A 13,835-nucleotide genomic window follows, 5' to 3' on the forward strand; every position below is an offset into this window, starting at 1 on the left:
CTTTAATCCCATCACTCAGGAGGCAGAGGCCAGCCAGTCTGTTGAAGTCAAGGCCAACCTGGTCAACAGAGCAAGTTTCCAGGATAGCCAGGGCTACACAGAGAAACCTCGTCTTGAATATCCCCACCTCGGAAAAAAGGGGGGAAGAATAGTCTAATTTATACGAAAATGTGTATATAGTTAGGATTTTGTTTATAGTTTTTATTGGTGATTTGAATGGTGTTATGGGGTACTTATTAACTCATTCTTATATGACACGTATGTAAGGCAAAAGTATCATTTAAGCTAAAATAGTTTATAGTCTCATAATTTGAAGTTCTTGACTCTTTATTTGCTTTTCCTGAAAAATTATTTCTGATTACAGAGTACAAGAAGATCATCCTATTATGTCATTTACTATTTCAAAAAATGGCCGATTAGCTTTGTTAAATGTAGCAACTCAGGTATGGTTTTTTTTTTTGTATTTTTTTTTTTTTTACAACTTTCAGAAAAATTCAACTTAGTGAAAATGTGCTTTTGTTGTTTTTAGTCTAGTTGGTAATGTATGTGTTTAATGCTTAAATGTGTAAGAATAAGCTATAAGTTTATTGAAATAATAGCATTTTGCACAAATAGAAAATAAAAAGGTTCCAGTGGGCAAAGGAATACTCACAAAATTATTAAAGAGTCTAGTCTATTGAGGCTGGGTGTAGAGCCCGCACCATTAATCCCAGCGCTCAGAAAGCAGAATAGAATAGTCAATCTCTGAATTTAAGAGTGCTTCCAAGCCATTGGACTAGCTCAGTGTTTTTTACCTATGGGTCAAGACCCTTTTGGGGTTGAATGATCCTTCACAAGGGTCACTTATTAGATAGCCTGCATATCAGATATTTATATTGCGATTCATAACAGTAACAAAATTACAGTTATGAAGTAGCAATGAAAATAATTTTATGGTTAGGGTCACCACAACATGAGGCACTATATTAGAAGACCCTAGGCTAGATTGTCTGCCTTTTAATAAATAAAACAAACAAAAAAAAACTACTAAGCTTCATGATATCATACATGTCTGAACTCCTAAAAATAAAAACTTGAGGTTGGGATATAGTGGGGAACACTTTTTGTGTCCTAGCATACAGGAGGCAGAGCAGGCAGATCTCTGAATTTGAGGCCAGCCTGGTTTACAGAGCAAGTTCTAGGACAGCCAGGGCTACACAGAGGAACCTGGTCTCAAAAACAAAAAAGCACAGCGCACAAACCTAGGAGGATCTATCAGCTCCAGGCTGCCCTAGAGTATTTGGTGGGAGTATTTGATGGGATTGTCTTTTTAAATATATATATATGTCACAGACGGGAGGCAGAACTAGCCCTATCTTTAAAAAAAAAAAAAGCAACAAAAACTTTTTTTTTTCTTTCTTGTTCCCTGCAGGGAGTTCATTTATGGGACTTGCAAGACAGAGTTTTAGTAAGGAAATACCAAGGTGTTACCCAAGGGTTTTATACAATCCATTCATGTTTTGGAGGCCATAATGAAGACTTCATCGCTAGTGGCAGTGAAGGTAAAGTTGGTGTCTCTGTTCGCTCACTGCGTAGGTGAATTTAATGTCGGTGGTTCTCCAGTTTATCAGCAGGTGTCAGAAGATTAAGGTTTTTAGTAGATTATCGACTATATTCTTCATGTTACCTTTTGGGGAATGGCTTGAATCCTTGATTTATTTTGGTTTTGATTGTTCATTTTCCCTTATGTTGCTGGTGATGGAACCCAGGGCCTTAAGCTGCTAGTGTTCTGTGCCTGTTACAGATTAGTGGAACCTGTCCTAATCATGTTTTAGACATGCGTTTGATGTTTGAATCAAGTCAAAATTTACTTAAATCATTATACCTTTATAATAATTGGTTTTCAAAGGTCGGAAAAGTCAGGCTTGCTGGTCATAGTGGCACATGCCTTTAATCCTAGCACTCGAGAGAGATAGAGGCAGAAACAAGTGGATTTCTGTGAGTTTGAGGCCAGCCAAGTCTACAAGTGAGTTTCAGGATAGCCAGGACAATATAGAGAGATCCTGTCTCCAAAAACCCCAAGTTGGTTATTATGATTTACCTATATTTTTTTTTTGGTTTTTCGAGACAGGGTTTCTCTGTGGTTTTGGAGCCTGTCCTGGACTAGCTTTTGTAGACCAGGCTGGTCTCAAACTCACAGAGATCCGCCTGCCTCTGCCTCCCGAGTGCTGGGATTAAAGGCGTGCGCCACCACCGCCTGGCTGATTTACCTATATTTCAACAGAATAATTATTTCTATCAAGGCAATGGAAAATAATAATGATTTCTTTTTAAAAGATAGTATGTGTGTCTGAGCAACACATTTATGTTGATAGTTGTTATGGTTTCAGAAAAACTCAAATTACAATTTTCTTTCTAGTAAACTTGGTTTGTAGATGACAAATACCTGTGTTTTAGATAAACATGTGCCTGAACAGCAAAGTAGAGAGATTAGTTTTCCATTATTTCAGATTACTTCAGTCACTGTCTCTACAGTGTGGGAGAAGCAGAGCACCCACCTCCTAGCATGAGGAAGATTTCATTACACACATAAAGTACTTTGTAAGCTCCCAATAAAGGTTTTCCTCTAATGGTTGCAGTTTTCCAGTTTGGATACCTTGTTTCTCTGTCACCTCCACAGAGTACATCATCATCTCTATTCTGGGCTGGTTTATGCTCACATACCTTATTTGTATCTGGAGTTGTTCTGTTAACAAATGTCATGTATAGTTATGGACAGTTAGGAGGTTGGGGGCCACCTTACACAGGTGCTTGGGAACTGAACTCTAGTCCACTACAAGAGCAGCAAGCATTAACTGCTGAGCCATCTTGCCCCAGGTTGTGATTAGCATTAGTCACAAATGAACAGACTACTGCAAGTAGCTATTTTTGTGGCTTCAGAGCTAGGTACCTTGAATAGGAAGAAAAAAATTATAATGTATTAACATGGCTTTTCACAGAAGTTATTAAACTATTTTATTTTCTCCTCCCTTTAAGATATAATATTGAAGAATCATGTTGTGTGTGTGGTAAATGGTAATTCTGTTGATGACGTGGCTCTCTAACACTTCTGAATTGCTCTACATTTAGATCACAAGGTTTACATCTGGCACAAACGAAGTGAACTGCCAATTGCAGAACTGACAGGGCACACGCGCACAGTTAATTGTGTTAGCTGGAACCCACAGATTCCATCTATGATGGCCAGTGCGTCAGATGATGGCACTGTTAGAATATGGGGACCAGCACCTTTTCTAGACCACCAGAATATTGAAGGTAAGGCACACACAGTCCTTGTGTTCTCCAGACAAATACTGCTCTGAGTGACAATACTTTTAAATAGTAGCTTAAATGTAGAATATGACTTTTTATTTCACCTTTTCACTTTATGAAAAGAATTTGAAAAATCTAAGTAAGTTTTATTTGTTTTTGGCTAGACAACGAAGAAAGTAAGCTACAATGTACTTCTCGTTTGCATCAAGTTAGCTGTAGTATACTTTAGAATTTGGGGGGTTAAGAGATGGGAACATGCTAAGTGTTAGCCCCATAAGTGTGGGGACTTAAGTTTGGATCCCCAAACCCATGTAATGCTGGTGTATAGTAGTGTGAGTCTATAATCCCTTTGCTTTTATGGAACATGGTAGGTGGACACATAGGAGAATCGCCAGAAGCTGCTAGGCCAGCTAGGCAGACATGTACAGCAGAGAACAAGGGAGATTGTTTCTCGGTGGAAGGCAAGGACTGACACCCAAGGTTGTCCTCTGACATCCACACATCTTGCACCTGCAGGTATACACTTGCATGCACATACATTTTATTAAAGTGATGTTTCATCTTACTGTGTAAATGTGATATTATATGAAATGTTTTATGTACTTGAACTATTATAAATTCTTTCATTTTATTAATCATCATTTTTGGGTTTTACTAATATGTTAGCACCGTATAGCATACTAACATTAAATATGTCTTATGGTGAAGGAAAGAAGGAACTAAAATTTCTGTGCTGCCCATGTGCCAAGTAGCATGTTCAGTGTATATTTGCTCTCTGTGTGTTCATGGTCTTGTAAGAGGAACATTTTTACTTTCATTTTATAGGGAAGGAACCAAAATATGGCAGATCTCGTTAATTTGTTGAATGCTGCATTTTGGCAAGTCTAGGTCTGGAAGGTTTTTCCCACCACCTTGATACTTGATGAAGAAAGCCATAAAGCTAACAGATGAGGATCAATTCTTGATGAAATATAATAATACTAGAGAGAATAAGATATTTTATGTAATGTCCTTTTTTCATTCAAAGAGAACAAGTAAACTGTCTCGTTTAGAGGGAAACACTTAGAGATTGTTTTGTTCAGTATGTTCCACCAAATGGTTGTTATTGTTTTGTTTTTCTCATGTGTGTGCCTGTGCTGTGTGCCCATGCTACCTGATGTGCATGTTGAACAGAATGACAGTCCTCTGCAAGAGCAACAAATGCTTTTAACTGCTAAAGCCATCTAGCTTTTCCAACCTCCCACCTAAACGATTTAGGAAGAAAAACATTTAACAGTTTCAACTAATGATGTTCATTGGAGGGAAGTTAGCTTTTTTTAATTTTTTTTTTTAATGACAGAGATGAAGCCAGCGCACGCCTTTAATCCCAGCACTTGGGAGTTGGCAGAGGCAGACTGGCCTCTTAAGTTTGAGTGAGGCTAGCTGGTCTACAGAACAAATTATGATCTTTGGACATCTGCATCTGCAGTTATCTGTACTTCTGTATTTTATTAGTCAGAATGTGATTGGAAGGAGTAGAACAGGAGTTGTCTACGCAGCAGCTTCATCTCATAAGCAGTGCTGGCAGCAGCACAGTGGGATAAGAGCTGCACTTTGTACTTTGTGACTTCAGTGGGTGTGCCAGATACTGGCTCAGTTCCCAGATCAGGACCAATTCAGCGATGTTCACTATGCTACACCACATAGGTCTGACCCTACAGATAGGGTCATTCTCATTTCAAATAAAAGAAGTACTTTTTGAGAATATCCCTTGTGGTCTTTTTCCACATACAAACGAAACATTTTTCTATACCTTTTTAGAATAGGAATTTGGAAGTATAAGTGGCTTAAAAATAACATTCAAAGAATGTAGTCTAAGGTTATATGTCATTTAAATACTTAACTCAAAACCATATATCTACGATATAAAAAGTTTGTACATTTGTTGGGTACAGGAAGGTGGTGGGTACACGTCTATGTTGAATCAGTGGGACTGCTTGCTGGAATTGGTATCCTTCCCCCATATGGGTTCTGTTGATTGAACTCAGGTCTTCAAGTTTACCAGCAAGAGCTTTTACCTGTGGTGCCATCTTAATTGTTCTTAAATTTGTCTTTATGTGTTAAGGATTTTTTTGCCTGAATGTGAATCTGAACCACATGTGTGGTGCCCACAGAGGCCAGATGAGGCTGTCTGATTCCCCAGGACTGGAGTTAGAAACTTTTAAAATCCCATTGTGTGTGTTGTGGGAATCGAACCAGGGCCCTCTGAAAGGACGGACATTGTTTTTTAACTGCTGAGCCATCACTCTACCTCCTGGCTTAATTTCTAATCTTTTGTAATGAGTTACAAGATTGATTGCCTTAGTTACTTTCTGGGTTTTGTTTGTGTGGGGGGTGTATAAAATGAAATAGGATGAAATATTTATACATGCTATATAAGGTACATGAACCTTGAAAATGTATAGTAAATGAAACACACCAGAAACAAAAACATACAAACACACAATATGCTGTGATTGTATTTTATATTGAAGTGGTTTAAAAATAGGCCAATCCACGGAGACTAGAGGAATATCTGGGGTTTTTTGTTTGTTGTTTTGTTTTAGATGGGGATTTGTGTGATTGTAAAAGATGGTAAAGTTGGTCTAAAATTGTGTGCTGCTGTTATATAAGTTATCAATATATTAAAACTAGCCGGGCGATGGTGGCGCACGCCTTTAATCCCAGCACTCGGGAGGCAGAGGCAGGTGGATCTCTGTGAGTTCAAGACCAGCCTGGTCTATAGAGCTAGTTCCAGGACAGGAACCAAAGCCACAGCGGAAACCCTGTCTCGAAAAACCAAAATATATATATAAATTATTAAGTACTTAAATGAGTATATTGTTATGGTATGTGAACTCTATCTTAATACAGGTCATATATACACCGCTCCCAAATGGAGCTGGGTGATGCTGGAGACCTCAGGCTTTAGCAGCTAAAGGGATTGAATACATAGAGTGTGCAGCTCTGCCTTGTATTATCAGTTTTCTTTCATTGTTCTTGTTGTGAACTAGCAAAATTTTCTTATCCCAATTATCTATTTCAAGGTTAATTTTAGAAATAGAGAATTCTGCCCACGCCTTTAATCCCAGCACTCAGGAAGCAGAGGCAGGTGATCTCTTGAGCTCAAGGCAGCCTGATCTACAAAGTGAGTTCCAGAACAGCCAGGGCTGTTACATAGAGAAATCCTGTCTTAAGAAAAGAAAAAAAAAAAAACAAAATAAATTAATAAATGAAATAAGGAATCCTGTCAGGCATGGTCGTGCACACCTTTAATCTGGAGGCAAAGGCAGGTAGAACTCAAAGTTCAAAGCCAGCTAAAGCTACACAGTGAGATTGTCAAAAAGTAGCATAAATTTATAAAATTCTAATATTGTGTTCATCCCTTTTCTGTATTACTTCAATTAAGCATGAGCTTATATTATAAGATATAACCTAAAACCTGAGGGAGATGCATTAAGGACTACGAAAATATCAAGAAATTTTATTTGTTATTTATTCTGCTGTTTATATACTAATGCAGATTTTGAAACTTTCTAATTGGTATCTTTTTTTTTCTTTTTCTCTCTGCACGTTTTCATCTTGTCTTCATTCAGAGGAATGCAGTAGCATGGATAGTTGATGGCGAATTGGAGCAGACGACTTCTGTTTAACTTAAAATTAGTCGTATTTTAATGGCTTGGGATTTGGTGCAAACAAACATGATTGATAGCTGGACAGACATGCTCGTCATGAAAAAAAGAACCATTTCTGAAGCCCGATTGGGGCCAAACATTTACACCTTGCTTCATAGTAACCAGTTGATGAAGCACGTCGTTAGAACGTTGTTGGACACCATGTTGAATTATTCCCCATCGGTTGTGAAGAACTGTGCTACATTCAGGCTTACCCATTGAACTCAGTATATATATTTTTCCCTCCTGCCTTTTGTCTGGTGGGAAACCATTCTTGTTGCTCTTCTGTGTAATGAAGTTCAAATGCTCGTTTGGAAACTTTATTTAACAGTTTAGAAGGCTTGATAGGAAGAGTTCATTAGTCTGAAGAGTATACATTGGACAGGAAAGAACTTCCTTTTGTTTCTTCAAATCTTTCCGCCTTATTTAGCTTGAGATCTTTGCAGCTTGGTTCATGGATTCTAGCCTTGCCCGTTGCGCAGTATATACTGATCAGATGATAAACAGTGAACTATGTCAAAAGCACTCTCAATATTACATTTGACAAAAAGTTTTGTACTTTTCACATAGCTTGTTGCCCCGTAAAAGGGTTAACAGCACAATTTTTTAAAAATAAATTAAGAAGTATTTATAGGATTAAAGTGACTTCATTTGTATACATTTGGAATCTAAACCAGCTTACAAAGAGTTTCTTCTGTGACTCAGATATGCAGTGTGACTGATGCTCTTCTGGAGTGCCACCTGAGATGGCATGGTCAGAGACTGCTCAGAAGGGCATGGCACAGGAGAGCAGAGAGATACTTGGAAGGTTCCCCCCTTTTATTTTGTTCCCGAAGGGACATCAGTACCTGATGTTGAAGAAATTCAAGATTCAAAAGGAGAATTTTATAAACACACCAACATAAAAATCAGCCATCAGTCTAGGTTTTCAAGAAAGCTTGTTCCATGTTCTTCTGGTCTTGGTGTGATCTAGTAAAGTAGAGATCAGAAGATAGGCTACTTTGGGAATTTATAGTGTAGTTGAGACTTAGAAGAATTCAGCAGGTTACAAACATAAATAAACTGGGATTAAAACCTCAGTCATTTCTTCTAGTTGCCCTTAATGCCCAACATATAGGGACACTGGAATTTAAAGAAGATTCCTTCTCAGCTTTTCAGATGTTGCCATACTGAACCTCATTCAAACTGGTGCTGTGGACAGTCTTTCCCTCGCCTCCCCCTTGTAGTTTAAGGGACGGTTTCCTTATGAGAACAAAGACTACTCATTTTGAAGACTACATCCAACGTCTCATGTTCACGGTGTTTCTGAACCCACAGCCACTGGCTCTAACAGTCTCCCTTGAAATGCCCTGTTGTCAGTAGAGGATAATAAAGGTGACCACAGCTATTATTAGGAGAAGTGGAATCACTCCCAAAGTAAGATCCTGGTGAAGAAAAAAACATCTTGTACCAAGTTGCCCTTGAGGCTGAGCCAAATCTATGGCATTTTCATCATGGTCATACCCTTCATAGCCCTAAGAGGAGAGAGGCTTGGATGGTAGAGGTCATGAGGGGGTGGTAGCAGGGAGGAGAAAGTCAGGAAAAGGGAGAAGAAAACACATTTGGCCTTAAAATAGTGTTCATTCTCCCAAAGCCCACAGGAAGGAAATGGCAGATCGTAGTCGGTGATTATTTTATCAAATTGATGTGTAAAAAGGTTTCTTTAAACTTCATTTTGCAGAGACCACCACTTTAGAAAATCAGAGAAATCCTGTTTTGATACTTCCAAGCTAAAATAGTATGTTACCCTTTATCTGGTACTTCATTTCCTGACTGAAGTTACTTTTTACTTTAAGCTTGAATAAAAACTTTGATTTGTTAATGTATATAATTAAGTGGCAACTCCTCTTTACCTCAGTGCAGTTAAAACCGTATTTTGATTGATATACCCTGAAGCCATTAATACATACACCCCAGTCTCTACAGTAACAATCACTAACAAAATGTGGCAAACAACTCCACAGCTGTTTACAAATGTGGTTACATCGTCCTACATGGTACTTACGGAATATTCCCTGAGATCTGTGCTCACTCAGATTCTACACCAAGCCACACCTAGATCGGTCTTGAGTTCTCACAGTACTTCTGAAGTACAGTTCAAAACACCTAGAAGTAAAAACGTGCACTGAAAGGGAGGGACATTTTACAAGACCATAACTCCTGTTAAAGTGGAGTTGCAACTATGCAAAGGTGTTCATCGCAGCTAGGTGAATTTGGTTGTCAGGTCTGCCCTAACTGGCAGTTTCCTATATATACTGGTACTTCACTGTGCCAATTTGCTGTAAGCATCCGCTTCCTATATTTACCCTGAAGTGAACATGTGCGAAAGATGGTGAAGAAACCCTAGCTTTTATGATGGAAGAACCCAGTGGCAGGATTTTTCTAACCCTTAGCTATTAACTGAAATTTTCTGACAATGTGATAAACAACACAAAGGCTTAAGAGGGAACATTCTGTCAAGCCTGTCTCAAGATACCAATGTATAAACTGAAAAGTACCAATACTTTTTGCACATAGATCAAAATAGTGGAGAATTTTGGCTCCAAAAATCAGGTTAGTAGGCTCAATTCCATGTGCTTAAAAATGTTTTTGTTGTTAATGCATTGATTAAGGGCTAGAGCAAGAATGAAATTAAATGTCTTTTTCCTCTAAATAACTGGTTTTTAGTGGTAAAGTTTTGGATTTGGGAATCACTGAGGTTGGTGTGTGGGTGGTGAGCAAATGAATTAAGAGTGGGAGTTGGGAGATGACAGCTTCAGACTCGAGTTTCTATTTTCTTAGTATTCATGCCAGCTGTACTTCATTGCTCTTGCTGGCCAGATAGTCTAGTAATCCAGGTAAGTAGTTGAAGACAGGAAATTTTGTTTACAATGTCCCCATATATTAGCCCATTTTATTGGGTGGGAGAACAAAAAAGGAATTCTCTAAGTAATTAAAATAACCTGTTAAATAAACCAAGAGCAATTTTATCACTATTTCCTTAGTCTGAGAAAAATGCAAACAGTAATTCATCAAGGTCAGTGGTTAGGAGTGCTCTGCCTCAACTGGCGTTCTGTGGCATTAATAGAAAATTCTTCTTCCCCACCCCTCCCCACCTTGAAATCTTTTTTAGGACATTGGTTCCTGCAAACAAGAACTGACCCTCTGCCTCCCATTGGGTAAACGTATATCGCACATCTCTTGAAAGGGAACATATCCATGTCATTTACTTTACGGCAGAAGAATGGGGAGGAAAGAAGATAATCTGTCTTAATATCCTTTGTGTCCCAGTTTTCAAATATATATTAGTAATTTTACTTTAATGTCTCAGACTTCAGCAAATCTCCCTTTGTTTGCTGGCCAAAGCATTCCCTCCATTTTCGAAACCATAACTGATTTCACTTAAACTGCTAACTTACACTTCGACACTTTCTAAAAACAGGGTGAATTTAATCTAAACTTTGCAGTGTTGAGCTGTTGTTACAGTAGCTGCTCTAGAATTGAAAAAAACAAGCTGTATAAACCCATCCCCTATCTATTTAATCCAGACAGCCTGGGTTAATGAGATTAATCGTATAAAATTTTGTGTGTTTGAGAAAGAACTTGATTCATAAAATATCCTAGAAACAACTAGGTTGTCATTTTTACTGAAAGTGCACACGTAAAGTGCGCTCTTTAAGACTTGGTTAATACTTGTCTATTTTTATAAGAATGAAATTGTGTCCCATCTTTGGCTTAGACATTTACATTATCAGGATCAATATGCTAAAATTAATCATAACATTCTTAGGCTCCGAGGGGGGAATGTTATTGGTCCCTTGAAAGTAAAAGAGCGAGAGTGTGTGTGGGTGACGTGTTGAGGGGAGGAGATCACAGAAGCGCGGATGTGCTTACAAACCAAGCTGTAGAGATCACATGAAGAACTTGGTGTTGCTCTGGAGATTTCTAAGCTATGGAGAGTGATACGGCATTGTGTGATGTAGCTCACACAGCTGTTGGTGTGGACTAACAGTTACTATGAACTGACAGATGTTTCCAGAGGATTGTGTTCTTAAACTTTGGGGTTTGCTTTTTTAACTGCCTCTCAGATTATATTTAGTAGTTTAAATTTCTTTATTATTTCATTAAAGTATAAAAACTTCAGGTCTCATATTTATTTTCACTTGTTCTACTAATTATTTACAAAACACCTTTTGGTTGACATTTATTTTATAAATGTGTGGTATATTAAATGTCTTTAAATTTTTTTGTTTGGTTGAAATTACAGTAACTTAGATTTGCTTTATTGGGATTTTTAAATTTTATTTTAATTACACCTTTTCCATGTCAGTGCACAGCACTTGCCCAGTCCTTTGTATTCCCTTCTCTCAATTCAATAAACAGAATGAATAATTGATTCTTGTTGTATTAGTTTGCTGAACTGGTAGCCATATCTTTTTTTTAATATTTATTTATTTATTGTGTATACAATATTCTGTCTGTATGCCTGAAGGCCAGAAGAGGGTGCCAGACCACTTTACAGATGGTTGTGAGCCACCATGTGGTTGCTGGGAATTGAACTCAGGACCTTTGGAAGAGCAGGCAATGCTCTTAACCATTGAGCCATCCCTCCAGCCCCTGGTAGCCATATCTTGACTAGAGTTTGTGAGTGGAGCATAAGGAAACAATTGTTAGTGTTCTTGAAGAAGGCCATTATGCAGCTATTCATAGGTAAGGTTAGATCCCAGAACCTGTACTTAGAAAAGCCATTGAGATAGCTCAGCAGGGCTTTTTCCAAGCCTGGTGACCTGAGTTTGGTTACTAAGGACGCACATGAAGACAGCCAACTCCTGCAACAATATGTGCCCGCCTCCTTCCCACCCCCAGAAATAAGTAATAGGAGAAAGTCTGTGTGTGCATGTATGGTACTGATAAACTGCTAATATACCCAGTGCTTAGTGTATTCCAGCCCCTAGAATAAGCCACTTCATAATATAAGCACAGGTCTGTAAGGAGATGGTAATTCCCAGCTTACAGATGAGGGACAGGTATGAAGCTGAGAGTTAAATTATGCCTTAAGAGATAGGATTTAACTTTAGAGCTAATAGTCTCCCTTTAGTCTGCAGGTGGCCACTTTGGAAAAAAATCAAAATTTGTTAGTATCATTTAAATTAAATGACTTAAGATTTCAGGAGGTATCTATATAATTAAATACTTCAGTTTTCTGGAGTCTCCAGTCAAGTTACTTAGTATGTTAAAGCTGTGTCACTAATCTTAGAAGGGAACTAATAGTATCCCACCAGACATTGAACCGAGAATTGAAAAAAAATGTTTTTGAAGAATGATTTAAGATTTAAAAGGGATAAAGCAGACTTCAAGGTCATCCTAGTAGTCTTCATAGCAAGTTCTAGGCTGGAGAGATGGTTCAGAGGTTAGAATACTGGCTGCTCTTCCAGAAGATCCAGGTTCAAATTCTCAGCACCCACATGGCAGCTCACAAGTGTCTGTAACTCCAGTCCTTTTGACTTCTGCAGTGAAATGAAAGGCTTATAGACATTCTCCAAATGTATAGACCTTGTTTAGATGCCTATGTTAACAAACCAACTACAGAACTTTTTTTTTTTTTTGGTTTTTCGAGACAGGGTTTCTCTGTGGCTTTGGAGCCTGCCCTGAAACTAGCTCTGTAGACCAGGCTGGTCTCGAACTCACAGAGATCCGCCTGCCTCTGCCTCCCGAGTGCTGGGATTAAAGGCGTGTGCCACCACCGCCCGGCCCAACTACAGAACTTTTGAGCCCTCATGGGTTATTTAATATAAAGAAATGGTAAACAGTCTAACTCTAGAAGAAAAAGCAAGAGGTTTGTGGATTTGAACCTGCCTGAGCTACATAAGGCCCTCCCTCCTCCCCGTGATAGTTTATATAGAGCGTATTGGCACTATATTTATGTATGCTTTAAGATTCTAAATCTAAAGTGATCTTGAACTTGCTTCAGAGCATGGTAGGCGGGAAGGAGGTAGGTTATCAGTACAATGTACTGATTATTACAACTGGTAGAAAATATCAACTAAGAAACCTGGGGTCATCTATAGCGGCTGGAGATGGAGCTTGGTGACTTCAGTACTTGCCTACAAGTGTTTGTGAAGTCAATCTCAGTTCCCAGCACTAAAAGAAACATTCTGAAGGCAATAGCTCAGCAGATAAAAGTACTTCCTTATAAGCCTGACTTCAGTCCTCAGCACTCACATAAGAAACCGGATATGGTGGTGTGGATCTATGGGAAGACTGGGAAGCAGAGACAATAATCATCCGGAAGGTAGCAGGCCAGCTATCCTGGAGTATGCTGTGCGGTGGCACAGAGACAACAAGATGGATGGTGAGAACTGATCCACAGAGTTGTCCATTGACATCCATATCCCTTTGCCCCAGAAAAAGAATGTGCAGATTTGCTAGAGGACTTGGCCTTGTTCCACAGATCTCTGTTGTCAGTCATAGCCCTCAATTAAATAAGGTTCAGTCCAGTCTGTGGAATAAGCAGGCCCAAAGGTAGATCAGATCCAGAGATTTCAAGGAAACTTCTCGCAGTTGGATCCATGTTCTCTTCCTCAGAATGAGCAGTGTGAAGCTAGCTTTGGGAATGGACAAAACACCTTTGTTCAAGTGCCAACCACAAGTAAATGGTTAGGGGGTAATGGATGTAAGGTGAGGTCAAGTACGCCTTGAACCAGTGCTGCCTCCGCCTCTGGAGTGCTGAGATTACAGGTGTCCACCTCCTCCACTAGCTTTTAAATCAGCACACATTTTGACTAGGTTCTAATATTTAGTGGAAACTGATACATAAGTGGGACCCAAGATACA

At 38.8% G+C, this 13,835-nt stretch overlaps 1 protein-coding gene across 4 annotated transcripts in view; it reads left to right on the plus strand.

The window, feature by feature from the left end:
• The window catches only part of Wdr26 (WD repeat domain 26), a 46,821-nt gene extending 35,424 nt beyond the window's left edge, over nucleotides 1-11,397 (plus strand). For 2 of the 4 annotated variants that reach the window (XM_005348947.2, XM_005348946.3), the window contains exons 11-14: nucleotides 365-443; nucleotides 1,412-1,541; nucleotides 3,109-3,294; nucleotides 6,906-11,397. In XM_005348947.2, coding sequence (XP_005349004.1) covers nucleotides 365-443; nucleotides 1,412-1,541; nucleotides 3,109-3,294; nucleotides 6,906-6,931 — 421 coding nt within the window. In that variant the 3' untranslated portion in view covers nucleotides 6,932-11,397. Of the gene's footprint in view, nucleotides 1-364; nucleotides 444-1,411; nucleotides 1,542-3,108; nucleotides 3,295-3,662; nucleotides 3,820-6,905 lie in introns of those variants that run through there. The other 2 variants (XM_026779666.1, XM_026779665.1) reach the window with 1 other exon arrangement.
• Nucleotides 11,398-13,835: the final 2,438 nt, after the last annotated feature.

The sequence above is a fragment of the Microtus ochrogaster genome, chromosome 6, assembly GCF_000317375.1.
Source record: "Microtus ochrogaster isolate Prairie Vole_2 chromosome 6, MicOch1.0, whole genome shotgun sequence".
Taxonomy (NCBI): Eukaryota; Metazoa; Chordata; class Mammalia; order Rodentia; family Cricetidae; genus Microtus; species Microtus ochrogaster.